The following is a 27693-nucleotide window of genomic DNA, read 5'->3' on the forward strand; positions in this document are numbered from 1 at the left end:
AGAGCTCTGTAGAATTAATGAGCCTTGTTTCTTGTGTTTGCTTCCTAAGTGAGTCCTGTATAAGTAAGGCACTGTGCTTGCAGCGTGCCTGAGACTAAGCAGACCTCTTCACCACAGTCCCACACATTTTCCTTTGAGAGAAAATAGAAATATTTCATGGAGTTGTGCTGGAGCAAAGTGTATTTTCTAACAGCTGCAGCTGGGCTAATAAGCACTGGCTGCACTTACAGTCCTGGCTAGTGACAGGGAGCTGAGGGAGAAGTCAGTGCCTCGGGCCAGAAACCAAACTCATCCATACAAATGAGAAAACTTGAGTCCAAAGCCCCCACTCCTCCTCCTCACCTTCCTCTTACAAGTGTCTGCTGACATTTAGCCCCTGGATATTAGGTAAGAGAATGGAAGGTACTTTGGCTGTTTATGGAGGCCAGTGCCTCAGCAGGGGAGCAGTCTCAAGCTTGAACATTGCTCCCTTATTTTGGTTATCTTTTGACAGGCTTGCCATGCTCATCTCCTGTCACCCTGGATAAAATGAGGTTGCCAGAGGCAAGCCCTCAACTTTCCAAAGAGAACTGTCACTTGTATCATATTAGGATGTGGCATGCAACTCCTGCTGTAGGTTCTGCTCTATTTCTCCCACATTCTACAACTCTGAAATTCTACTCCATGATCTGCAGGTGCCAAAAGCACTCAGGGCAGACACCACAGCCAGCACAGAGCTGCCACTGCTCTGCCACAGCACAGCTCCAGCCCTGGTGTCACAGTGTCCTTGGGTTTAGGGCAAGACACAGGTGAGGGGAGCAGTGTTTCAGGTCAAGACAGCAGCTGTCACAACCACTGAACCCTACATCCCAGTTCTCCCCTATTATTCCACTTGTGCCTGGAAGGAAAAGTCCTGAACCTGATCCCTGGTAATCCAGCTTGCTGAGCCACTCCTGGGGTGCTTTTTAGAGAAGTAAAAGATCTCTTAGGATCAGAGAAAGAGTTTCTAACCAAGCTGTGGCTCAGTGCTCTGTAATGACAAGTAAAAGCCAAGCAGTCCCTTCTCTGCTCAGAGGGATACAACTGCCCAAGGAGACAAGAGAGACCATCCAAACACCAAAGCATCACACTATGCTTATGGTCATCCCACATCTACTGCAAATATGATTGCTCTGGGGACAAGTGGGCCCACAAGACCCTCATGGGGTTCAACAGACCCAAGTGCCACCCCTGAGTTTGGACATTCCCAGGTAAAAGTACAGACTGAGACTCATTGAGAGGAGCCCTGCAAAGAAGAACTTGAGGGCTCTGGTGGATGGAAAACTGGAGATGAGCCAACAATGAGCACTTGCAGCTCAGAAAGCCAGCCACATCCTGGGCTGCATCCAAAGCTCCATGAGCAGCAGGTAAAGGGAGAGGATTCTGACCCTCTGTCCTGCCCTTGTGAGACCCCAGCTGCACTGCTGCATCCACCTCTGGCATCCCCAGCACAGGAAATTGGGGGGTATTGTGGACCTCTCAGAGCAGGCCCCGAGGAGGCCACAAAAGTGATCAGAGGGCTGGAGCATCTCTCCTCTGAGGAAAGGCTGAGAGAGCTGGGGTTGTTCAGCCGTGAAAAGGCTCCAGGGTGACATTGCAGCACTCTTCAGTACCTAAGGGTAGATTATAAAAAAGAAGGAGAGAGATGTTTGGCAAAGGGATGTAGTGATAGAACAAGGGAAATGGCTTTATACTGAAAAAAAAAAAAAATCAGATTTTAGGTGGTGAGGTCCCAGCCCAGGTTGCCCAGAGAAGCTGTGGCTGCCCCATCCCTGGAAGTGTCCAAGGCCAGGTTGGATGGGGCTTGGAGCAAGCTGGGATAGCAGAAGGTGTCCCTGCCCAAGGAAGGGAAGTTGGAACTAAAATATCTTTAAGGCACCTTCCAACCCAAACCATTCTGTGCTAACAAAGCTGGAGATGAGTTCACTCAAAGTCTGCCTCACCACCTTCCTACCCAGCCTCTCACAAAGCCATTAGCCATTGCCATGAACTTGGACCCTACCAAAAAGCTGTGTTACACTTTTTAGAAAAGCTGAATCTAAAAATTTCCATCCAGAAGCCTGCAAAGGATTCCAGACGTGAATTTCACTCATTCTCAGGTTGGTAAAAGTTGAGGGCTTCAAAGTCTCAAACCTAATGTAATATTTATTATATCAGAATTTTTAGCCAGGACAAACATCAATATCAAAATGTTCACTTGCCAAAGAAGCAGGAGGTAATGGAGGCACCCTGGAAAGGTTTCCCCAGCAGGAGCTGTTTGTGAGTGTACATTAACCTGAAGGGAAAGGCCTGAACTGGTCTTGCTGGTTTTCCTCTTTAAACACAAACAAAATGGAGCAAGTTGAACAAGAGTATCTAATTTGTCAACAGAGCTGACAAAATATGAAAAGCTAAGTCCACAGGGCATATATGAGCTGATAGATGTGCTTCAGGCAAAGTAGTGTTGCAAGAAAACTTCAATGCAGCAGTGAATTTCAATTTTATATAATTCTTTTCAGGGTAGGTCTAGAACTGTTGCAATTTTACGTATGAGTCTATAGATGTATGTAGGAATAATGTGTATATACACACAAAGTACGTACCATGATGGGGCAATTCAAGGTAACAAATGAAACCACAATGAAACACTGCATAGGTACTTTTTTCCTTCATTGTATAATTATCCTCATTTCCTTGGATATGTTCAAGGCCAGTCTGGATGGGGCTCTGAACAGCCTGGTCTAGTGGGAGGTGTCCCTGCCCATGTTGGGAGGGCTGGAACTAAATGATTTTTAAGATCCCTTCCAACCCAGTCCATTCGATGATTGTATGATTTGGGTTTATTTTTTTCTATAATGTGACAAAAAAAAAATAAAAAAGAGACTCTCTAGTCATTCAGGTTCTATTGTGTAATGAAAAAAAATTCTGATTGTATACTTAATTTTTTTATTCTCCCAATAAACTTCAATGGTAAATGATTAAAAGGAAAAATCTGAGCTGTGGGAAACCCAAATAAGTTTTAATTGGCTGGTTTTGTTTTAGAGTGCTTGGAAGTGCCATTTGTTTTACATTACTGTCTCCACCCTGATTTATACTTAGAGAATGCATGAAATAAAAACTCTTCTGGTTTGGAATATTTATCAAGAAGAAGATAAATCCTCACTATCGCACTTTAAAATGATTTTATGGGCTTAAGCAAATGAGACTGTATATTGTGTTGCCAAAAACCTTCATTCCACCACGTTAAGTAAATACATTGTATACTTCACAAATGTCCACAAAATAGTATTTTAAAAGCTATAATAATCTGACTATGGAACAGTTGCTCATCATGTGATTTATGCCTAATAACAGTTACAAGGCTGTGCAGCACCATTCACTAGAGGATAACACAGAACTCAAAATAATCATTAAGCTTCTTAAGCTATTTTCTTTCATCCTTTCCTATCGTAGAAGAATAAGCAAATTATCTGATCAAAACTATCTGGTTCTAAGTAGTCTGTTACAAGCTGATTCACTGTTAAAAAGTCAACACATAGAAAATCAGAGCCACAGCAGTTACCTGTATCACATCAGCAGAACACAGATATGCCAGCGTGATCTGCTGATAGGAGACACATCCCTGTCACGTCTCACAGAATCATAGAACCTTAGAATGGTTTTGGTTTGGAAGGGACCTTTGAGGTTATCTAATTTCAACCTTCCAGCCATGGGCAGGGACAGCTTCCACTAGACCAGGCTGCTCAAAGCCCCATCCAATTTGACCTTGAACAGCTTACGGATGCGGCATCCACAACTTCTCAACTTCTCATAACCTCAGGCCCAATATCTTACAATCCCAATTCATTTGTGACATCATGTTCAAGCAATTCCTTCCCCCTAATGGAGAACTGAAGCAAAGGATTAAGTCAAAACACGAAACCCGAGGAAAACAAACTCTACAGATTCATCTTTCCTTTCTGACACTGTGCTCTTTGCACAATATTTGACAAAATTAAGATCTTTTGGTCATTTGGGAAAAAAGACCTTGCTGGAATTAAGGGAAGCTGAACAAATCCAAACACTGCATTTTGCTTCAAAACCAAAGGAGTTCCCTCCCTCCCAGTCCTCTCTATCTCACATGCTGACTAAATTGGGCTCTGAGTAAAGAAAGACCTTTGCTTCCCTTCACCTACTCTAAATATTAGAGGATACTGACCTCCAGCCCTGTTTTACTTGAAGGAGTTCTGAATTATTTTCTTGTTATTATGAATCAGATAACATAAATCACACCTAGACCCCGTGGCAGCTGGTACTATAGTGCTGCACAGTCAAACCAGATGATGCTGCAAAGGAAAAATAAGTAGCCTTAGCCAGCAGTGACTCCTGCGTGCCTCCTCCTAACCACTTTATGAATTATGCTCATGCACAGAGGCCACGGATGATTCCAGCTGCCCTGAGTGCTTTACAAATCATCAGAGAGAAAAAAATCTAAATGCTTTTAGTCTAAAGAGGAAAAAACACCAAGGAAAACGTAATTTTCACTTTCCTCATTACAGATAGGGAATAGAGATCAAGACTAATCCAAATTCTTAACCTCTTTCCCAAAAGTTTGTAATTTTTGACCGGATCCCCAGTGTCTTACCAAGGGAAGAGGCCTGTGTCAGAGTTTGGTTCTAACCCCCAATCTCCAGACTCTCAGCCCGGGACCAAAAACCCTTAAATTAAATTATCCTCTCTGCTCCTCCCATCCAATGAGCAAATTGTACGAGAGAATTCAGCAGAGGAGCCTCCTCCTCCTCCTCCCGTGCCCGTTACCTGATCAGAGGCTGGTGCAAAGCCACCAGGGACGCGTGCACCGTGACGGAGACCACGGACAGGTGGAAATAGTCAAACATGACGGGAACGTGGTGGTGCAGCCCCCGGCGGGGGTGGAAGTGCAGACACAGAGTGCGGCTGCTGATCATGGGGATGGCTGGGACATCCCTCAGCCTGCAAGGGAAACGGGTTTACAGGGGTCAGTGAAAGGCTGACTCGCCACAGCCTGTAGCGCGCTACAGGCAGCACACAGAGACGGCTTGAGGTGAAATTTTATCACTCCCCAGCTTCATAAGGGTTAACATGACTGGAGAACATCTTGTGCTGTATTTGTGCCAAACATAAATATTAATACTAATGTAGATATAATTAATATAAATAGAAATACAAAAAATAATGAACATATGCAGTTATATATGAATATATGGTATAAAAGAAGAACAGAGGTGACACAGTTCTGGTTTTCCCTGGTAATTGCCCTTGATGTCCAGCTATGCACTAGTAGGCACATCAAGATCTAAGTAGCAGAAGGAAATGCATTTAGAAAACTGCTCAGATTATTTGAGTGTTCATAGATGGGACACCACACTGCTTGTCTTCTTCTTTGTAAGAACAATCAGCTCAGGCAATCTATGAGAGTTAGAAGCAATCCTGTGTCAGACACAGATGAGAATATTCAGTGTACCTTTATAGTTTGTCGATCTGAAAAAAAACATTTTTAGAAGAGGCCAAAATTCAAAAGAGAAACTGAAGTAACTGCAGAGAAACAATATAGGTTGGACTAGCTTCTCTGGATTTTGGGTTGTTTTTGTTTTCTTTTTAGTAAATAAAAGTCAAGACTTTAATTTAAAGTTCGTTTATAACGATTCCAGAATAACCATCCTAGTGTGCAGTCAACCACATGACATCTGAGTCATCTGCAGAGCAGGAGACTGAGCTGTAAACCTGGAACATGCCTAAACAGATCCTCCCAATGCAAGTGGAACTTCTAAAGAGGAATTATTTTAAAGCACTTAAGACACTTCTGAAGCCAATTGTTTCCCAGAGCTAAGGAAACCTAGGAATAGATGGTTGAGTGGTTAGTTCCAAGAAACGTTTAAAGGATATAATTTTCTAAAAATCACTACTTTTGTTTATAGTAAATCACACCAATCTTTCAGGTGATAACAGAAATTAAGTGTATCAGTTAGAGCACAATTCCGTAACTTATATATTTCAGTTACTTTTATTTTTTGGTGTAGTTTAATGTTTATTTTTTCTCTCTTCAAGACCCATAAGCACTGATAGTCAAGTCCCCCCCCCGCCTGAGAGAACAAGTTTTCTCTTTTGGCATCTTGAAGATAACAGAAACATGCTCTTGAAATTTGTTTACGTGCTCTGTGGGTATGAACAAAATCCCACGGGGACAGTCTCAGCGTGAAACACAGCTCAGATGACTTCTCTGCATCCCCTCCCACTCGCCATAAATGCTGCTCAAGTCACTGGAACCCTTTTCCCTGATTCAGTGAGGCTCAGTAACATCTGGGATCACACTTCCCGCTGTGTCTCAGGAAGGGATGTTACTCCCACTTCACCTAAGATTACAGAATCAAATTCATTTAAAGGAAATCAAATTCAATAGGAAAACTACTTCCTCCTAAAATGTAGAGGCTATCTTCTTAATAGAAGAAAAGTGCTTAGCATGTTCATAACTCCTGTCTCCAGCCAGAAAATACTTCATTGCCTCCTGAGATAAACTCTTTCCTGAGTCACAGACCCTGAGCACATGGAGGTCAATGATGATATTCCCTTTAACAGCAGCAGAGATAGAGAAACACTTAAATCTTTGAGAAAATTACACTTAAATGAGAAAAAAAATGTTCTTCCATTAAGAAGGAATATGAGATACACACTTCAAATGCAGAGAGAAGAAACAGGAAAACTTCAACACTGAGGCAAATGGAAGCTTTATCAAAGCTCTCCTTTTTGAAAAAGGACTCATTTCATCAAAATAATTTTCCAGTTGAACAGACCCCCACATTACCAACTGATCTTTAAACCAGAACTTACTGTTGCTCACTATCAGTAAAGTGCAGGTCCAGCTTGAGCTGAAAATCTGCTTCATTCAATGCATCTTCCACCTGCAAAAAGAGAGAGACAAGGTTGCTTTTGTAAGTTGGCACCTACAACACAGAAGTCAAAGGTGGGTGGGTTTGTCTGATAAGAGCAAAGGTAAAACTACACAGCAACAGCAGCATGACAGCACAGAGGCAGAAAGAAACAAATGTGACAGCGAGTCGAGGTAATTGCTGAAGGAATCAGAGGGAACCAGAGCAGTCAGAGGTGTTATCTGCCCCCAGATGCCATGACATGTCAAAAAAATCACTCCAGACAAGAGGAACCCGAGAGCACCAGGCTCTGCATTTGTTGGATCCTTGCTCTTGCACACTGGGTGCCTGAGGAGCATTTCTGGGGCTGCTGTCCCCTCACTGAGTGAGCCTTTGTTTGGGTTATCTTATCAGCTGAAAGAAAGCAAGGACTGGGTTTTCCTGGATGAGAAATAGCCACAAATCCATGTGGTTACCTACCTGTAACTAATAGAAATTTCAAAGTTTACAGCCTAAAACATTCAGAAATGGCTCAAATAATTCTGGGAATTTCTGATCACTCATCATTGATCTTTGAGTTTATGTCTCAGCAAACCAAGGCTTTCCTGCCTCAGTCACTCTTTCAGGCCCTCAGCAGATTCATGGAGGGAGTTTGTAATTGATTCTCATGCAGACCATTTTCTTTCCAAAATTCAAAGGCCTTTGTTGTTTTTAAAACAAAAGTAGAAGTTTGACTTGTATGGCTGAGTGTGTCTACATATGGAAGGATTCTGTTCATCAAAACCACTGAAGAAATCACGTGTGACTCACTGGTACCTCCATCCTAACTCAACAGGTCCCACCAGTGAAATTACCCTCCTTTTATTGTCAATAAAATAGTTTGATTGGATTTTTGGAGACAGTGCTAGAGCTAGTAGTTCATTACATTCACCAGGAAAGAACTAAATTGGATAACACATCCCAGCTTGGCACAGTTAAAACAACTGTAATCAATGGAAATAAACAAATTAGAATAGAAGAGAATTAAACTGTCCTGCACTTTATTTTTCACTCCTTTGAAATGCCAATTCTTCCCCAATAAAAATAAGTTTAATAGAACAAAGAAAATTAATTTCTAACCACCTAAATGGAAATATGAACAAAAAAGTACATATTTTTATAACCAAAATAGTCTTTTTTTGTGAATGTAAATATCTTTTATAGCATGTCAGAAGCAGGTGCATGGAAATAAATATGGAAAATTGAAGTTATTCACTGGGGGGTGTGGTATTATAAATACAACTTATTTTTACCCAATTTTTGCAACAAAAATATGAGATTTTTGGGTTCTGTCTTCTGTCAGTGGCAAGCAATAAGCAGAGGCAGAGAGTTACCTGCTCCATCCTGAGGTACCCTCAGGAGCAGGACAATTAATTTATGTTTGTGCCTGTCTCTTTCCATCGACAATAGATAGAGTTTAGAGAAATATCTTGCTCAAGATACATTTGCATTTTAGACGGCTTAAAACAGGCAAGATGAACCCTGTTTTCTAAAGCTGATCATCATCATCTTAACAACAGAGCACTAAAAATGCACTGAAGGCATTGTCAGAGGCATCTACCCTGCTCTGACAGGTAGGATTCATAAAATAAAAAACATAAACCACGTTTAGCCAGGTTTTCCAAAGGTGAAACTGCATCGACAATATACAATCTTTTCCTGTTGAGTAAGAAAATTGAGAGTCAAGGATTGATTGTGCTTTGAAAAAATTCAGAAAGATGTTAAATTTAATCCCTTCAGAAGTAATATGGTATTTCTTCTAGCATGGCCACAGGCATAGAGATGTGAAGGGAAAATTCCCACTTCTATATATTGAAAATGCACTTTCTCTTTTGTGATTGCCTCAAAACACCTGGAAGTATGTCTTTCATAAAAAAATTAAAAACAAACAAACAATTTTTTCCTTTTTAATGAGTTGCTCATTTAAAAAAAACAGTTGCTGGCAATGGATGGCAAAAAGTGTAATCATTACTGAAGCTACATTCTGAATTGAAACTAGGAATTCAGTATAGTGCTTCAGACAAAGAAAACCTCATCCTCCTCCAAATAAAAGGAATGAAATTTTGGTTCTGTGCCCAGCACTGCTGAGCATCTGTAACAGCCACTGAGATCTGAGTCTGTGCTCCAAACTATTTCAGTAGCTGGTGACACTCACCCAAACACCTTGAGGCAGTGAGCAGATGCCTGAGAGACCAGGAGATGCTCTTCACTGCATGGGGTCATGCAGTGAGCTGCATAAATTAGATATTTAAAATCCCAAAACTGTAATGAAATCAGACTGATGAGAATAGTGCAAAACCCCACATAAAACTGAACACAGTTCTCACTGCAGAGGTAACATTTTCCTTATTTCCTCCCTAATATTTACCCATTTAGCCAGAGTGTCAAACTGAATGATCTGGATGTCCCAGATCACTTATATTTCTCTGGAAAATATGAAATCTAATATACTCTCATATTCCAGCTTGCCTTACTCTGTTCTCTCCCTGCCACTAAATTTTCCCTGAATGGAGCCAGCAAGGAAGAAGCCAGAGAAGTTATCTGTTCTACTGCATGATGGAAGAGACAAAGCTTCTTCTCTAATAAGAAAGAAAGCAAAATCTTATGAAAATAAATTAGAGTTCTTTGTAACAATAAATTCTGACCCAGCCATGCAATATATTTTCCTCTGAATTAAAAAATGCTGTATGCTGGGACAATATAGAAAAAGACATCAAATAAACCAAAGAGATTTAAAGCACCATTTATATGGTGAAAGGCATGTTCAATGCCACTTCTAGGCAAATAATAGTGCTTCCTTCCATTTAATACCAGGCAAAAAGAAATAGATATATATATATTTACATACTTAAGTGTATCTAAGGTTATGCTAGAGGAGGAGGGGGAGAATAAAAAAAACCAACCAAACAAACAAACAAAAAAACAATAGCAAATATTCTAATTTGGACATTCACATTGATTTTGTTGCTTGTTTGGTTGGTTTTGCTTGTTTGGAGTTTTTTTTGTCTATCTGAGCAAAACAGCTCAACAGCAAAACTACCTGAGCACCAGAAGGAGCAATGCTCCCTTAATATATTATTGGATGATTCCAGCTCTGACTGGATGGAGTGTATGAACTCAATATTTCCATTACCCAGACTAACTCCTTTGTCTATTTATTATAACTTCCATCCACAAAAAAAAAAACAACAAAAAAAAAAAAAACAGTGAACAGAACCTTCACCCTCAACCAAGAAAAATCACCATAGCTCACAAGAGGCACAAAAAAGGATTCACATCTGTTGTGTGCTAAATAAATTAAGAGTTATGAACACAGATGATATTTAAAACACTTTAAAAATCTCTAGCTGTCTTGCCAACACCACATTGCAAGGATTTCATCCAACACAGGAGATTATGTGACAAAGATACCAAACTGTCTCTGAATAGTTGTGGATGTAGTAGTGGCACACTTCGGTCTCTCCCACATTTATATCAAATTTGCAAAGCTGTGGAGGCCAAGACATCAAAGCAGAAAAAAAAAACCTAGGAGCATTAAACAAAAGTGAACTGTGCTAATCTGCTCAATACATAAAAATTTTTACAGATCTTTATTTTTTGTATTTGATTCTTTAGAGTGCCTTCAGCAACCCATCTGGAACAACAGACCTGCTTATCCTCTTATTCTGCATCCAGGAAAACCCAAAGATAATTCACCACACAAAAAAAATGAGTTTCTCTGTGCAAATCCACATTGTAAGTACAGAATTGTGCAGCTGTCCTCTTCCCAAGGAATCTCCTATGGAAAGCCAAGTGGTGCTGCACACAGCACATCAAGAGTCGCAATGAGTTTTAGCTGTGAGGCATCTTGTGGGCTATTTTTTATTTACCATTTTGTGAGGTGCACAACTTTCCTGAATAACAATGAAAAAATCATCAGAAATCATCCCTGTTCAACACAGTGGAAGCTGCTGTAATTTGAGGGGAGGGATATTTAGTCAGAGCTATTCCACAGAGAAAAGATAAAATTAATACTGGATAAAGCACGCTAGGACATTCCCGAACAAATATTGATAGACATGCATTCAGTAATTTCTCACATAAACAAAACCAACAATTCTAGGGAGGAATAAATTGATGACACCATCATTAAAAAAAAAGAAAAAAAACAACCAAAAAAAAGAAATCAAACAAAAACACCAAAAGGAAAGTGGGAGAGAAAAGGAAGCATGTTAAGCTTAAATTGGGTTCTCAAGCTGTTTCAATTTAGATCTCTATATAAGACACACATAACACATATATGTCTCAATATATGTATATATATATATATATATGTTTTGAAATAGGACAAAAAGGGAATTTTAAATCTCATCATGATCAAATGAAAGTTATACAAAGGACAGGTGAGTGTCTCTGGCCCCAAGTTCACCACCCAGCACATGATTCACTGGCTGTGTAACTCATAGTGCCTCTTTTTGATGACAAGCTGACTTTGCAAAGGTGCTGTTGTCGTGCCTCTTGTCACCACCGAGAGCAATACCAATGCCATACACTTTGTACGAGTCCCTAGGCTGGGAAAGCACAGTGGTGGCACACTGGACATGCCTGAATGCCCTTCTACTGTGACTCTCTTTCCCCTTCCCATTTAAGATTTCAGTAAAACAGTGCTCTCCATGAACAAAGATTGCTCCACCCCTCAAGCTCCTGGGAACAGGAATTGCTGCTGGAAGACTTTGGTTTCACGTCAGTAAGATTAAGCCAAAGGTGTTCTACAAGCTGGGTGTCCCAGACTGTGTTCTTACCTTGTGTGAGTGCTCCTGCTGGCTGAAGGAGTGGATGGAAAAAGGGAAGAAGGGTCTCAGGATGGACAAGTTGTTGCTGAGGTCCCACAGAAAGCTAAAGGGTTGCGCATGGACTATGAGGAAGAGAAAGCTCCATCAGCTCTCCCATGGGCTCCTGCAGTCAGGAGCACCAAGGACAAAGGCCAGGAGACCTCTGAAGGATGTAAAGGGGCTGGGTAGCTCTATAAAATTTCAGTCACAAGAGAGAGGAGGAGAAGAGAGCAAAAATGGCACATGGCAGTAGTAGCTGGTTCTAGAAACAAGCAGCAGACTCCCAGTTTTCTCACCTGGGGTTGATCAGCACAGCTGTTTAAAGTGAGTGATCCAGTACACAAATGATAAATTTTGGTTGAGACACGTGATTTTCTGATATTCTGATTTACCAGTGTATGCCAACATCTTATTCCACAGGAAAGCCAAGGTGTAGCCTGCTCCTCATAAAGATGCACAATGCAGAGGGTCTGTCTGACCTCATGCAGAGTTTTGCAGCGTCAGCATGTACAAACAAATAAATCACAGGTATTGATGGGCACAGGACAGTCAATCTCCTTCTAATGCATCTGCTGGAGATTGCTCAGATAAACTGCCCTTCCCTCCACCAGCTGCATTCATGAGACCTCTGGAGCACATGGACTTCTTCAGAACTTCTGAAATGGAGACACCCGTGCAATGCACACCTAAAGTTAAGTAAGAGGAATCCCAGCCCTGCAGGTTTTTATGTGCATCCCAAAACAACTCACCCGTTCACCATCCAGAAGTAGGTGCACTCTGAAGTTCATTGACTCATTAAGAATGATTTCTTCATTTCTGTACAAAATCTGAAAGATTCTGCTGTAAACATTGTTTTCATGAACGCAGGCTGAGCAAAGGCTGGAATCACCTGCACAAAACACAGACAGACTCCTGGTGTGATTTCAGCAGGGAGATTATTTTTTATCCTATGAGTTCACTCCAGGGTTACCTAGGTAGTACTTGTAATTAAACACTTGAATTTTCAATAATTAATGGTAGTAGAAGAGGCTGTTGTTGTGAGTTGTAGGTTCACAGACATGATATTTAAATAAACAAATGTTAAACTCTAGGCAGGCTGGATTTCAAAGTGTGAATCCTTGATCCTATGACAGCACTTAACTTATTAACTTTATTTCTAATAAAAGCTAAAGCATCAAATGCTCAACTCAGTGCATCCAGCACCATGAGGACTGTGGGAGTTCACCTGTGAAACTTCATCTTTTATCTGCAATGGGCATCCTTCATAAGAGTGAATTTCCTTGTCATCTCTGGTACTCCCAGAAGTTACTACTTGGGAGTGGGGACAATAGTCAATACCAGATCTTGAATGTAGAAACTGCAAGTGCAGAGGCATCTTAAAATACAGAAACATAAAAATTTAGTCTTTATTTTCAAGATGCCTATGTAATCCTTCAGGTCCTTGGCACATGTGAGAGATACCAGTTTGGTCCAAAAAAATTGGATAAATCAAAAGAACTGAAGAAACAAAACTCTAAGCTTGTCCATATCAAATTCAGCCAATAGCATCACCAGTGTGCTGCTGTATCACATCATCACAAACAAACATCAAATAAACTCAGGTGGGATTTTCCTTTCTAACATTTAGGTGCCTCCAGTATATGTATTTTGTTTTGATTACAATGGAGCCTATGGAATTTAGGATATCATTTAAAAAAAAACAAAACATGCTTTATGCTGAAGAAAATTTGTGCTTCAAGTCTACTTCTTTTTGAGCAATTCCCCTTTCAGTAAGAGGAAAACTGTGGCTTGCTGAGCTTTACAAACTCACACTGGAGGTAACAACTTGTACTAAAGCAAATGCCTTCCAGAGGAGCCTGCAATGACTTTTAAATGAACAGCTGGGCACCAGAGTTAAGAACTTTCAAGCTTTGTCTTGGCTGGTAATCAGAATCCCCTGCTAATTCTACTTTTGAAGCCCCAGAGCAGCAACAGGTGGCAAAATTTACACAGAGTTGCTTTTGTCCCTTTCCAGCACTCAGTCCAGTAGGAATCTGAGCTTTTGAAATATAGTCCTTTAACAAATGGTATTTTGGAGCTCTCCTGAGAAGGGGTGATTAAAAAAGGTGTATCAGGATTAGGCCTTCAGAGAGACACAGATGCATGATCATCATCAAAAAGTCAGAAGGCAATGCTTTTTAGAAAGCACAGTTTTTCAGGAGGTACTTATTGGAATTTGCCCCTTTGCAGAATTGTTTTGGGACCACAAGCTATGCTGAGATAAAAGTTCAGGGGATGCTGTTTTGTCAAGAGTTTCAAATCAGGACAGGTCTGTTCTGCTGAGATTTGTATATAATTTGCTATCATAGGTCAGTGAGTCACAACTGACAGAGGATTAAATATTTTATGAGGTAAAGTTTGGTTAGAGGGAATAAAAGTAAAAGAACAGAAAGGACTTCAAAACAACTAAGAAAACCCAAATAAAAAGCGACTGAAGAAAAGTAGGCAAGTGAATGGAGTTTTGTCATAATAATTAATTTTGTGGTGCCAGTCTGCAGGAACTGGAACAGCATGGACACTGAAAAAAAGAAAAAAATCATATGGGGCAAAATTGACTAAATGACAGTAAGATAAATAAGACTTGAACTAATTAATAATCGGAACCATAGTGGTGTCATCCAGGCTACATTCAAATAATTTTCCTATTACTGACTTTTATCAAGCACACCCAGAAGCAGCCCAAGTATTTCATCCTGCTATTGTCTTCCCACCACCCCATCTGCACACTAGTTATGCATAAATCCAGGCAGCCCAGACAAATACATTTTATTTTCATGTGCTACACCAGTAAGGATAGAACGTTTCAGCCTGATTAGCTCTTCAAAAGCATGCAGTCATATTTATTTTAATTTAAACTTCATGATATTACAGACACTGCAAAAATCATATTAGAGGTATAATGCATTCTTACTCCTAGCTGGCAGACAAAGGAAACTTTATGTTATTTGATTTGGATATTGATACACTGGCACTCCTCTCAGATGGAAAGTTTAATCTCATTTTCTTTTCAAACACACTCCTGAGCAGACCACTCCTTTTGGGTAATTGCTTTAGGAGCTGGATTTGACAGTGGCATAAGGAGTCATTTCTCTTATTTGAATGGTCAAAGCCAATGTCATGCTACAGTATTTGGGGCTGTCTCAAATCAGAATGAGTGTGATGTTACATGCTCAGTTTTAAGCAAGGAGACCTCCTTTGCAGACATCTGGCAGAGAACTACAGCAGATGAGTGACTGATCCCCCCTAAACACATCCATCCACTGGTGGCTTCTTCCCTTCTCAGAGTATGACCTAAGTCTGCAGCAGGAATTTCCTCAGAGGACAGCTTGGCAGCCTTGGCAATGCCAACAGCAATGCAGGGATCCTGCCTCTCAAACCAAAGGGGAATGACAACATCCCCACTGATATTTTCCTTCAGGCTGCAACACCTGCTGGTAATATTCTGTGCTTTCAGGTATGGACAGGGACCAGGTACAGCACTCTGCTTGAGCCTCTTGCACTAACTGGAAGCAGTTGCTGCTCCAAACATATCCTTCTTTAGTCTACTCCATGAAAACATCATAATCCTGGTACCTTTCCAAACTTCCCCTAGTTCCTGGGATTCCTTCTGAAGCCTATGTCTCTCCTCACCACAGGTGTGTTTGCTGACAGACAGTGGCAATGAGGATGGCACTTGTCACAGCTGCCATTCTTCAGAGAGCGTTGCTGGCAGAGAACACAGCAGGTGTATCCCATGTTCAGGAGACACAGCAGGTGTATCCCATGTTCAGGAGACACAGCAGGTGAATCCCTGTGCTCACACAAGGACCTCTGTCCTCTGGCACAAAGCACAGGAGTGTGAGAGAGAAGATTGGAACCATGGGTTTTCCCACATCTCTTTCTAGTACACCCTCAGCTGCTCAGAAATCTCAGTAGTTGCAGGCAGCACAAAGGAGACAGACACACTGTGTGGAACCTGCTGGGAGCTCCCACTCCCAGGTGAGACCTGGAGCTAAAACTCTACTGACCTGCATCAATTCCACAGTTTCAAAGGCTTGAGCTTTGGTCAATTAAAAAAAAGAAGTCTAATTTTTTGGTGATGAATTTTTGATCAGTAAATTTCCCTGTCAGGAGATTTATTTGGGACATGTGCAGTATTCCCTATGCTAGAAAGAATCCTGTTTTCCTGTCTCCTCTTCCTAAGTGTCTATTCAATTTCCTGCATATTGTCTTTGGGTTGAATAGCTCTTCAGTTTAACTGGAAAGCAAAAGAGCTCTCGGGGCTGTGAGAACCATTGTAAGTATGAAGAGGAGAGTTGTGTTCCACAGGCATTCAGAGAATGAGAAAAGCTTGTTTATGCATCCCTCTCGTACTATTCTTCCCATGCCATCCCACCATCATTCCTAGAAATTCCTTCACAGGCAATTGAACAGTGGCATTTTTAAAAAGGAAGGGGGAAAGGCTCTTTGCACTTACAGATGCTTTCATACCCAGGGTGCTTGCACAGACCAGTCACTGTATCATGTCCTGCTTTCCCTCTCTCTCCATACACAATCTTCCAAGCTTCCCCAGATACACTCTAGTCTACCTAAATTTCCCATCTGGGTGTTTCTAAAGATGGAGGTTTCTAAATATTATTGCAGCACATCATACAGAAATTACTCATCTCTTTAAAGATTCAGAGAGAGGTTATTTAGATCCTGGAGGCCTTTGAAAAATTCTCCCCAGATGATCTTACAAGAAAGGAATTGATGGATAGGTGACCTGTAAAAGATTTTGTTATGTATTTAAAACCTAATTTGGTGAGAAAAGAAACCGTATAAATCTGACCACTGCCAGGACAAAGGCACTGAGGTGGGTTGGGGTGGTGGATGTCTGAGGCAGATTATGGGGAAGGGAAGGGAAGGTGCGGGAAGGTGCGGGAAGGTGCGGGAAGGGAAGGGAAGGGAAGGGAAGGGAAGGGAAGGGAAGGGAAGGGAAGGGAAGGGAAGGGAAGGGAAGGGAAGGGAAGGGAAGGGAAGGGAAGGGAAGGGAAGGGAAGGGAAGGGAAGGGAAGGGAAGGGAAGGGAAGGGAAGGGAAGGGAAGGGAAGGGAAGGGAAGGGAAGGGAAGGGAAGGGAAGGGGAATCTTTTAGAAGCAGCACTGGAACCTGAAGGACACCAACAGAAACCTCAGCCTTTTACAGGGACATGTGACAAACCCCAATCAAACCCCCTGATAAAACCCACTCAGCCATAGCTTTGATGTTGGCAGTAGGTATAATTTGATAAAGTAGATAATGAATTAATCTTCTGTTGCCTGTTGTGCTATTTGTGTTTTGAAGGAGTGTGGTATGCCAGAACAATTGGCATTTCTAATTGAAAGCCCCACTGAAAGTGTTGCTGGCCAGACTGGTAGCATCCCTCAGCTGGTGTGACAGGGACTCAAATTTTCTCAATTTTCAAATATTCTTGTTTGTGTCATTTCCCCCAAGAGAACCCTCACACCACTCCAATTCATGTGGGGAGAGGAATACATTTCTAGGAAAAAGTAATGGAAGGTGGTGGTAATATTCTGCAGGTCAGAACTGTTCCCTTGAACTTTCCAAGATCCTAATGCACACACCAGACAGATTAGCACTCCTCCCAAACTCCAACAGTCAGTTATCCCAATTGTTCACTCCAGAAAATACTAATTATACATTTTTCAACTCTGAGCATTTATAGCATTCTTTCTCTGCTTTCATGATGCCTAATTATATTACTTTCCTTTAAAATTCTTCTATTTGAACCCTCCTTTACTCGTTTATTTTTTAACCACTATAAAAATGGTTTGAGAAGTTTCATGATTGTTCTAGATCAGTAACTCTCCCATGGAGCAAACAATGACACATGCATATCTCAACCTCTGATTTCTGCCAAGGAGAAACTCTGAAATGGCAAAGTCTTGGTGTTGCTGAGACTTATGATAAATGATTTCCCCAGAGCCACCAGAGTCACATGGCCCCTTGCTGTTTGCAAAGCAATAGGATTGGCCTGTCCTTACACCCTCTGCATTGTGTCTGCCATGTCAGTGACTGGACTGCTCCAGTCTCGCCACCTACACTCTTTCCATAATTACATTTTGGTTCTGCATCCTCATGATGTCTCTACCTGCCAAAGGAAACCGGAATCAGTGTCAATCAACAACATTTTATAGGATGGCAAGCACACCAGTATGCAAACCCAGATTTGCCCAGCCGTATTAATCTTTGAGAAGTGATGGAAGTCTGTTCATATTTACTTTTTCAAGGCTTTAAAATATAAATTCCTTGTGGCACAGCCCTTAATGGAGAAATAGTGCATGAAGGAATGCTCCTCTGCTAGGAGGATACCTTGAAAGTCATGAGTGAGTTCATTTTGGAGAGGTTAGAAAAGGAAATTTAAAAATCCTTCATTACCTCACTTCACATTACTTTATAGCTCTGCTTCCAACAGGCACTAGAAGCATGAAAAAAACCTTGGAGTTAGTTCTTTGGTTTATTTTAAAGTTGCTATCTTACTAAGAATAACTTTTAATAATGTTAGATTTCTCCACACAACAAGGAGTGTGAGACCGAAATGAAATGTGAAAAATTTGTTTCTCCAAAGGAAACATATTAAAACCTCCTGCACAGCAAATTATATCCTACACAATTTTTCTTTTAAACCTGTAGGTTTTGGCTACATAATGCTAAGAATTTCAGGGGAAAACAACACACTCTACCCCTCTGTTTTCCAGAAGCAAAAACATTCCAAAAACCATTTTTTGTTTAGTATAGTTTAACTTCTGGGTTTGACAAAGGAAGAGCAGAGACAGGACTTACCTGAACTCTGTCCTCTATTCTGCAGCCCATGAAAGTATTATTAATTATTACATTTTCAAATTAAGGACGGATGAGCTGTGACAATTCAGCACCTACGTGCTGCTGCTGAAAATATTAAATTACTTCATATCCCCAATGCAAAGCAGAGAACAGAGAAAATATTTTTTTATTATTATTATTCTAAATATAAAATTACAACTCCAGCCCTTTTAAAAGTATAGCTTCAGGTTTACAACCAGTTTTCTCTAGAATTAGCTCTCTGCAGTTTCATGAGCACTGTGTCAGAGGTCTAAGATAAATAAGGACTGCTTAAACAGCCAGAAAAAATCCATATGGGAAACAGATTTAACTTCAGATCTAGCCTCTTTAATGTCTTTATGACTATAGAATTGGAAATTAGATAATTACTCAAATTCTAGCAATTTCTTGAATCTCTCTTACTCTCTGAGAAAAGCAGTATTATTATGCTGCTATTCAGAAAAATGGAATAGCAGGATTCTGCTTTAATGAAAGAGATGCTCTTCAATAATACAGGGAAATCAAGATACTGCAGCTGTAAAAAGAGCTTGACTGTAAATGTTTCTTTGTAAATACCAGTGCACACTTAAACATTTGTATTTCAGCCTAATTCATGGCCACGAGAAGCATATCATCCTCGTGTTTCCACACAGGAAAATCAGAGGCAGATGATACCTTTAGAGGCAGATGGGTTCATTCTCCCAGGTCACTCGTGCACAGACAGGGAGGGCACTGCAAGGCACTCACTTGAGAATGAGCTGTGAACGTTTTGAAACTTTCCTACCCACAAACCTTATGTTACTGCCCACACAGACATGTGGTGTCAGCGGTTCATGTGATCTCTCCGAATCTGCCTCTGTGGAAAGCCGGCTGCTGGTAAATCCCAGCAGAAGGCAGCTTGAACCCAGCTAGATGTTCTCACTCTGGAGCCACTTGGAAGCAGTCACAAAGGCAGTAAAACAGAGGTGAACAAGGAAGGGGGCAAAAAATGGGTAGACACAGCACCATAAAATAATCACAGAATCACACAATGGTTTGGGTTAGAAAAGACCTTAAGGATCCTCCAGCTCCAACCCCTGCCATGGGCAGGGACAGCTTCCACTAGACCAGGTTATTCCAACCCCATCCATCCTGGACTTGGCTATCTCCAGGGATGGATCATCCACAGTTTCTCTGTGCAGCCCATGCCAAGGCCTCTCCACCCTCACAGAAAAGGAAGTATTTCCTGCTAACATCTAGTCTAAATCTCTCCTCTTTCAAATTAAAACTGTTGCCCTTGTCCTATCCCTGTTTGTGAAAAAAGTCTCTCTCTCCCTCTTTCTGAAGTGCTGTAAGGCTTCAGTGAGGTCTCCCCAAAGCATTTAAAATCTCAGTCTGGACTAGTTGCAATCCACCTACCTATAGTCCAAGTGACCTCTACAGCACACAGAATCCTGGCTGGTACTGCCATAAACAACCCAAATCTCTCTCATGGATGACCACCTCTCTCACCCATCCATGCACATGCTGTCCTATTCCTCGGCTTTTACCATCTGAAATTCCCATTAACCTCACAAGCAGAGCTGGTTTTCACTCAGAACCCTTATAAAAAAAAAAAAAAAAAGGATTTTCTAAGTTTCCTTGTCACCTCAAATTTTCTATTATTGTCAGAATCCTTGAACACTTGCAGGCCACAGAATTTTGGCATATTTAGAGGAAATTAAGGCATGTAAGTATTCCTCACATGAGGAGTAGGCCATCTTTCCAGAACCTAAGCAAGCACTGTGCTGCAAAATATCAAGCAAAGGAGATCAGAAAACCTTGTGCAAATATCCCTGTTTATCTAACTTTCTTTTTTTCCTTTACCATCTGTTGGAGCCATATGCCTTCTTAAATAAGAGCTAATTATAGGTCCCCACCAATACTAATCAAATAGTGGTAACTGCTGCAAATTTCAACTGGATTTTTCATTCCTCCTTGATAAAAATTCCTCCAAACCAGGTCCTGAGAGGGCTGCTTTTCTCTGGTTTTCTGAACTTAGGTACACAGCAGTTAAAGCTGTCACACTCACGTCCGTGTTAACACGTGGGAGAAATTGATAAAAAGTTGTGGAAGTAGTAAGAGCTAAAGTATAAGAGCTCAAGTAATTGTTTTCTGCTCCCACCGAGCACAATAGGTGTGGTGACTCTGGGACAGAAAAGTATTGTATCTAATAAATACCCACTGCCACATTCTTGAGCAGAGCTCTTGGTGATTTGAGTTTTCCCTCCCTGCCCCTGTGCTGCTGTAGTGGATGAAAGAGAGGAAAGAAACAACCCTGTGACAAAATCATCTGGCTTTTAGCACTAAAGAACTGGAGCAAAGATAGATCCAACACTAAAATTAAATTCTGGAAGAGAGATTCCTGCCTATTTAGAGAACAATATATCTCCTAATGAGCTCAAAAAAGGCGAGACTTCACTTTCATGTCCAATGAGTATTTGTATAAATGTCCATTTGTATAAATGTCAATTTGTACCATTCAGGCAAATGTTTTATAACTGCCTCCAGTGTCAACATTATTCTGCTTTGCTGTGTAATGTGAAAAGACAAAAAAAGACTGAAGGATAAAAAAAAATAATCCAGTCCTAAATATGGCAAATGAACAGTTGAAGTGCCTTTTGAAAACCCCAAACACTAAATAGCTCTTTCAGCATCACAAGACTCTGGCAATTTCAGACTGTTGCACTGACCTTCCAAGAAGTTTAGAACTATCCTAGCAGAAATAAAGACTAATAAAAGAAAATTAAATAAAAGTGAAATTAAAATAATATGGTTTTAATTTATTCCACCCATCAGGTAGAGAGCTATTTCCCATTACAATCACCAAGAGCTCCTAGTGTAAATGAGGGGTGCACAAAGAAGAAAGAAATCACTTGCAGAATTTCATTTCAACTAGTCTTTTCTTCTGGCTACCAATGGGAAAATTCTCTTCCACTTTTCTCACACTGTTCACATAATGCTTTGGCAGCTGGGAAATCCCAAATGTTTAGAGGTCCAGAAATGTAAGAGTTGAAGTACATAAAAGTACAGTGACTATCTGTAATAGCTGAAATATATAAAAGTGTGACTATCTGTAAGAGTTGAAATATACAAAAGTGTGACTGTATTTTACAGACAAGCACAGATATTGCATTAATCCACTGGTTATTCTCTCAGTGTCTCATGGAATATCTGGCACCATCTCATCAACACAACAGCTACGGACTCAAAAAGAAAGTCCCTGAGTTAAAATCCCAGACCTTAAGTCAAACTGAAAAATCAAGATTTCCCTGATGTATCTGTAACACTTTGAAGGATTGTACTCTATCAATGGTATAGATTGGGAACCAAATGCTTTCTAATGTGCTATCTCAATGCCTGCTGTGTTCAAGAGGTGATGGATGGAAATTGTACATTTACCAAACTTTTATCTTGAGCACTTTGGCCAGCTGTACTTCACCCAGAGGGTAAATTACTTTGAATATAAACAATACATAAATAAATATAAATATATAAATATATATACTATAAAATATATAATAAATATCTATATAAATATAAATATATACAGATAAATAAAACATTTTGTGACAGTCTAATAAAAAATATGAGTCGAAATCTAATTTGTCACAGGTAGGATGTAGTTCCTAATATTCCATTCTAAAATAAAAATCCTGAGGATTCAGAGTGAAGGACCTCAGATTTCCACTGAAAGAAACCACCAACTCTGTATCAAGAAAGTAAATATATAGAAAAGGCTTCCAGGTCCTACAGATCTTTTCTTGCAGTGTACAATGCCAGTAATGAGGTATTTCACATCCTTTCTGTGATTAATTTCAGAGTTAATTTGGGTACAAGAAGCCTGATATCTCAGCTGTAGCTAAGACAGGGTCTTTCATTCTACAGGCTGCAGGTTCAATGTGTGATGTTCCAGGGGGGTTTGTCACACCCACAGCAGTAAAGGGATCCCTCTACATTAAGTTTTTAACATCCCACTGGGCCTGTGCAGATCCCTTGCTCATTCATGAGAGACCTGATCCTACTGCCCAGGTGGTCTCTGGTTCTGGTCACTAGATTTGGTATTTATATATAATGGGAGGAAAAGTAGAAACACATCCAGTCCTTACTTGCCCATAAAAATGTGGAAGAGCTCTACAAGTCCCCAGGTCAAGATAATGCACTCTAAAATAGATGTTCCTCTCCTGACCCAAGTTCTTTCCATAAATTACAGTACAATTCTTGCTCTTGAGACATCTCACATGTACAGTGTTGGTTTCTCAAGGCAAAGAAATTACAGAACAGTCTCCAGAAAGGAAGTGAATATGATGGAGGCTGGCAGAGTCAGACCACAAGTGAGTTGTGTCGAGGCCTCATGTTTTCAACACCAGTGTCATCACAACCCTTGAAGCAGACAGGTGTCACTTAACTAGTCAAGAAAAACTACACAAAGACAATTTTATCTTCTTTCTAATGAGGCTAAAGGAATAAAAAGTTCTCCTAAATACTAACCCACATGCACACAAAAATAAATTTAATTTCCTTTTGGTGGGAAACAATATCTGTTAAAAATAAAGCCAATACCATTATGAAGTGGCTTCCAAGTAAGTAAACCATATTGCTAATCTGCCACAGGAACTGTTTCCAGAAGCCATAAACTCCATTGAAACCCAGTCTTCTTATGTTTGTTTTGTATCCTTTAAATACTCCTTTGAGCAGATATTTTTAAACTTCCCATCCAGCTGAGATGTGAGACTGCTCCTTTCCTAGGTCAGCCAATTCTTGCCTGGTTAGAGATTTAATTGCTATTTATACAGCTCAGCACAAAAATACAATTTTTTTAATTCTTTTTTTTCTTATTTATTTGCTTCTCTGTTGCTTCTCCAATTAGATTCCATCAAGCTCTGCCACCACATTGGTAATTGTTTTCTGTTTATTTTTTTGCTTGTTTTTGTGGAGTTTTTTGTTTGGTTTTTTTTTCTTTTTTTTTTCTTTTTTTTGTTACACAGATCATCTCAATTGAAATCCTCAGGCTTCATCCGTATCACACAGATATAAATCAGCAAGGGACCAATCCTTCTTTGTCAAGGTATGTCAGGCAAGAGCCATTTGGGTTTCTGCCTGGGGTTTCACTAAACTGCACTGCTTTCTTCCTTCCTGTTATGTGCCAGAAATATCATTAGCTGTTCTCTTTCTTTGGATTGTTTTCTTGTAAGCCCATTCATTGATTGCCTTCAGTCTGAGTGAAGGGGCACTCAAAAAAAAGCATCTCATATTTCTTTTTGAGCAGTCTGGGTTTTATTTGGCATAAACTTTGCATACACATCAGAGTTCTGCAGTGAGCTGTTAAATGGAGTAATCAACATAAGATAAAGTGCCTTGAATCTAACCCCACCTGCCTTTCACAACAAAACTCATCTAAGACTTTGAAATTGAAATGGGCCAAATCCTCTTGATCAAAAACAATCTCATATAACCTCCCCTGCACTCAAATTTTTAAATGTCTTTACCTCCCCAATTAGAACAAAGGTGCCAGAAAAGGCTTTATAGCCACTATAGACAATAATCTTGCACAAAGTTATGGTCAGCTGCTCAAGATAATCCTGAAAATCAAACCTGGGGAGGAACCCATAGGATGGTTTGTGTAGGAAGGGATCTCAGATCTCCAGAGAGATCTGGATCCCTGTGCTCCCTTTTGGAGAGCCATGAGGCAAATCATGAGGCAACTCTGTGCCTCAGTTTCCCACCTTCTCAACTTCTCCTTTGCTTTGTCTCTCATTTAACCAGTTTGCACTTGGAGAGCTGAATGTTTATTCAGTATTTACCACATTACTTTCAGCTGTTGTATCAACCTTGTCTGAGAAATACTGATGAGCTGGGATGAGAGTCCTTTATGGTTCCCACAAGGGATAAATTGTGCCAATATTTCCTTAGATATTTTTGCCTAGTGACAACCATGCTTTTCTTTGTCTAAATTTATCCATCAGCATTCCCAATAATTTTGAAAGTAACAACTCCAAGTGCAGTCTGTGGAGACAAGCTTAAGCTGATAATATTCAGGACATGATTTGCAAAGTTGGAATTGAAGTCCATTTCCTGGAGGCATTACAACTTCTTCCAAAGTTCTGAGAAGACAGCAGGAGAGATTGTGTTGCACCTGCTTACAGCTATCTCCCTTCCTAACTTCTAAACCCTTTCCCAAAGAATGACAGTATGAATAGTATATATTCAAATGGCACAACTTTGGAAAAAATATCATTTCTGCTGTTAGAGCTAAGAGAACTCAGTGGTAGGAAGGTCTGAGAGAAGTACTGGAAATTCCAACTGGAAAATCAGAGAATCTCAGGATCACAGAATTATCAGGCTTGGAAGGGACCTCTGGAGATTATCTAGTGCACTCCCCTGCCAAGGCAGGTTGCACAGGAGTTCATCCAGGTGGGTTAAGTCTCTAGAGAGACTCCATGACCTCTCTGGGCAGACTGTTCCAGTGCTCTGCCACCCCCAATGTAAAGAAGTTCTTCCTCATGGTGAGGTGGAATTTCCTGTATTTTAGTTTCGCTCCTCATCCTGTCTCTGGAGACCATAGAAAAGAGTCTGGCACCATCCTCTTGGCACCCACCTTGGAGATATTTGTTTGCAGCGAGCCTCATTCTTCTCCACAACCAAACAGGCCCAGCTCCTGCAGTCTCTCCTCTAAAAGATGCTCCAGACCCCTCATCATCTTCGTGGCTTTGTGATGGACCCTGCCCAGTAGCCCCATGTTTTTCTGGAACTGAGGAGACCAGAACTGGGCACAATATTCCAGCTGTGGCATCACCAGGGTCAAGTAGAGGGGCAGGATCACCTCCCTGGACCTGCTGGCCACACTTTTCCTGATGCACCCCAGGATACTTTTGGTGCTCCTGGCAGCAAGGACACACTGCCAGCCCAATATTGCACTAATCAGGAAACTATAAAGCAGGGTAGGAAGACTCAAAGCCAGTAAAAACAATGTCTCTTCTCTTTTTAATACTTTTACAAATGCCTAAAGCCAAGATGTTATTTTCCATTACCCAGGGAATAGTGATTTAGGTTAAGCTTGTTCTACAGATATTAAGATGATGAAAAAAAATATTACAGTGCCTTTTGAATAAGGCACTTTTCTACATGCCAATGTCCATGCAAGGTCAGCTGTCCTTGAAAATGAGAGCAATGGGAAATCATGTAAGAGTCCATGGATATGAATCACTGGGAAAAGACCAAATGTAAGCTTGTACTTATTCAAAATCAATAAGGGGAATTTAAAGACTTGAGGGGAACATTTCATGCAAAAAAAAACCCCAAATAAACCAAAAAAACATACTTTTTGCAGACAGATTTTTCAAGATTTTCCATCCCATTGACTCTACCTATTTGTGAGCCATCCCTGTAACAAAGATCAGAGCTGGAAGGTGGAAATGGGAGCTATTGTGAAATCCCTTAACAAAATAAACTTCAAATATGAGACATGCAGTGCCAGAGAAGGTGTTCTTTCTCTGGTTTTCCTTAATTGCAGCTGAAGTTTCACATGGAATAAAGGCAATAAGGTTCTTTCCAAAATTTAATCCTGCAGAAACTCTGTCTAAATCAGTCAGAATTACAGCTGAATAGTTGGGTGAATTTTAATTTCTACAACCAGATGAGTAATTTAAAGCACACTAACATCAACACCTGGGAAATGTTTTTTTAATCTTCTTGCAGTTTTCTTCATTTCTCTGGCTGTAATTACTCAAATTCAACTGGTTTTCTTTCATACTTTTCATATGGACTTCGATGTCTTTTTGAGAAAATATTCTCCCAAGCAAGAACTGCAAGTCAGTTTCAAGAAGATTTCCTGTCAAGCTGGGTCAGCACCTCTGAAGAGAGCTCGTGCTGGAATGGTGACTCTTCCCTCAGTGCAGCTGTGCCTTTCCTGCTTAAGAACACACTTGAGTCATTTGCCATTGGGTCACTTCTGGGAACTCTCTCAAAATATATCAAAAAGGGATGGTTTCACACTCAAGCCTGCAGAGCTGAAAAAAATCCAAAACTGCCTGCTAGAATAGTTTTGTTTCTTTCCTGCTACATTTATCTAAGACATTTTGTAAGGCTGAGCTCTTCCTAGCTGAGAATGGATTTTCCCTTCATGCTGTTCCCTTTCAGCAGTTGTGTATTAAGGTCTACCTTGCACTCAGATTGTCTCAAAGCTTACAACAACAAGGATCTGATGGAAAAGACAAGACATTTTGATCAACTCATCCAGTCACAGCTGTTACTCATCCTTTCTCTTTTCACCTAACTCCAGTTAATGAACTTTTAAATCAAGAATGCTGCTGAGGTCCCCTTGGCCTGTGCTGAATTACACTGGCAAGGATGGGAGTGATATCAAAATCACTGCCTTAAATGTGAGGTTTGAGTCAGTAGAGTATAAAACATGTTATGACTAATCCCCATAGAGGTGTTGCTCCTTCTTGACCTTTTTTGGCAAAACAGGATTTGATAATGTCTCATTTGTACAAAAAACCACCAACACACTATTTTACCCTGTCCCTCATGTTGGAGGAGCCATTTGAATCAAGAATTGTAAGTGAATACAATCAAATTCCTATGCAGGAATAGGTTGGGTGTCTCGTGTCTGCATTCCCCCTTTTCCCCTGGCTGCTGATGGACCTAAAACCTTGAAGAACAAGGAGAGAGTTTTATCCTTTTTACCCATGAGTAAATTCTTCATCACTACTCAGTGCTACAAAGCACTTATTTAATCTGTGGCTATCACCCTGTAAGAAAACAAAATACCTCTTCCCACACTTCCCTAAACATACATTCAGCATCTTCTTTTGCTGTGCAAGCCATCAGGATTTTGTTTGCATTCGCCAGGCGAGTGACCTCAGAGGAACAGGCAAACACTCAATTCCATACAATTCACTGGAGTTTTCATTAGCTGGCTGGCTAAAGGGAATGTATCTCCTCAGACACCCCCACAACCTTCAGCTGAACACTAAAGCAGGGAGCCCTCCCTCTCCTAAAGATGCTTGTCACTAATGAGTCTCAGGGTCCTTGCATAAGCCAATTTCCCATTCCACATAGCAATTATGTAAATGAAGGTGA

The 27693-nt window shown here is 40.6% G+C and overlaps 1 protein-coding gene across 1 annotated transcript in view; it reads right to left on the bottom strand.

The window, feature by feature from the left end:
- FAM135B (family with sequence similarity 135 member B) overlaps positions 1-27693 on the bottom strand; it is a 122313-nt gene that overhangs the window by 52914 nt on the left and 41706 nt on the right. Inside the window, exons 3-5 of the mRNA XM_058832484.1 lie at positions 12481-12620; positions 6844-6914; positions 4795-4968 (exon numbers count right to left, since the gene is read on the bottom strand). Coding sequence (XP_058688467.1) covers positions 4795-4968; positions 6844-6914; positions 12481-12620 — 385 coding nt within the window. The remainder of the gene's footprint in view (positions 1-4794; positions 4969-6843; positions 6915-12480; positions 12621-27693) is intronic.

Source organism: Poecile atricapillus, chromosome 2, assembly GCF_030490865.1.
Source record: "Poecile atricapillus isolate bPoeAtr1 chromosome 2, bPoeAtr1.hap1, whole genome shotgun sequence".
Classification (NCBI taxonomy): Eukaryota; Metazoa; Chordata; class Aves; order Passeriformes; family Paridae; genus Poecile; species Poecile atricapillus.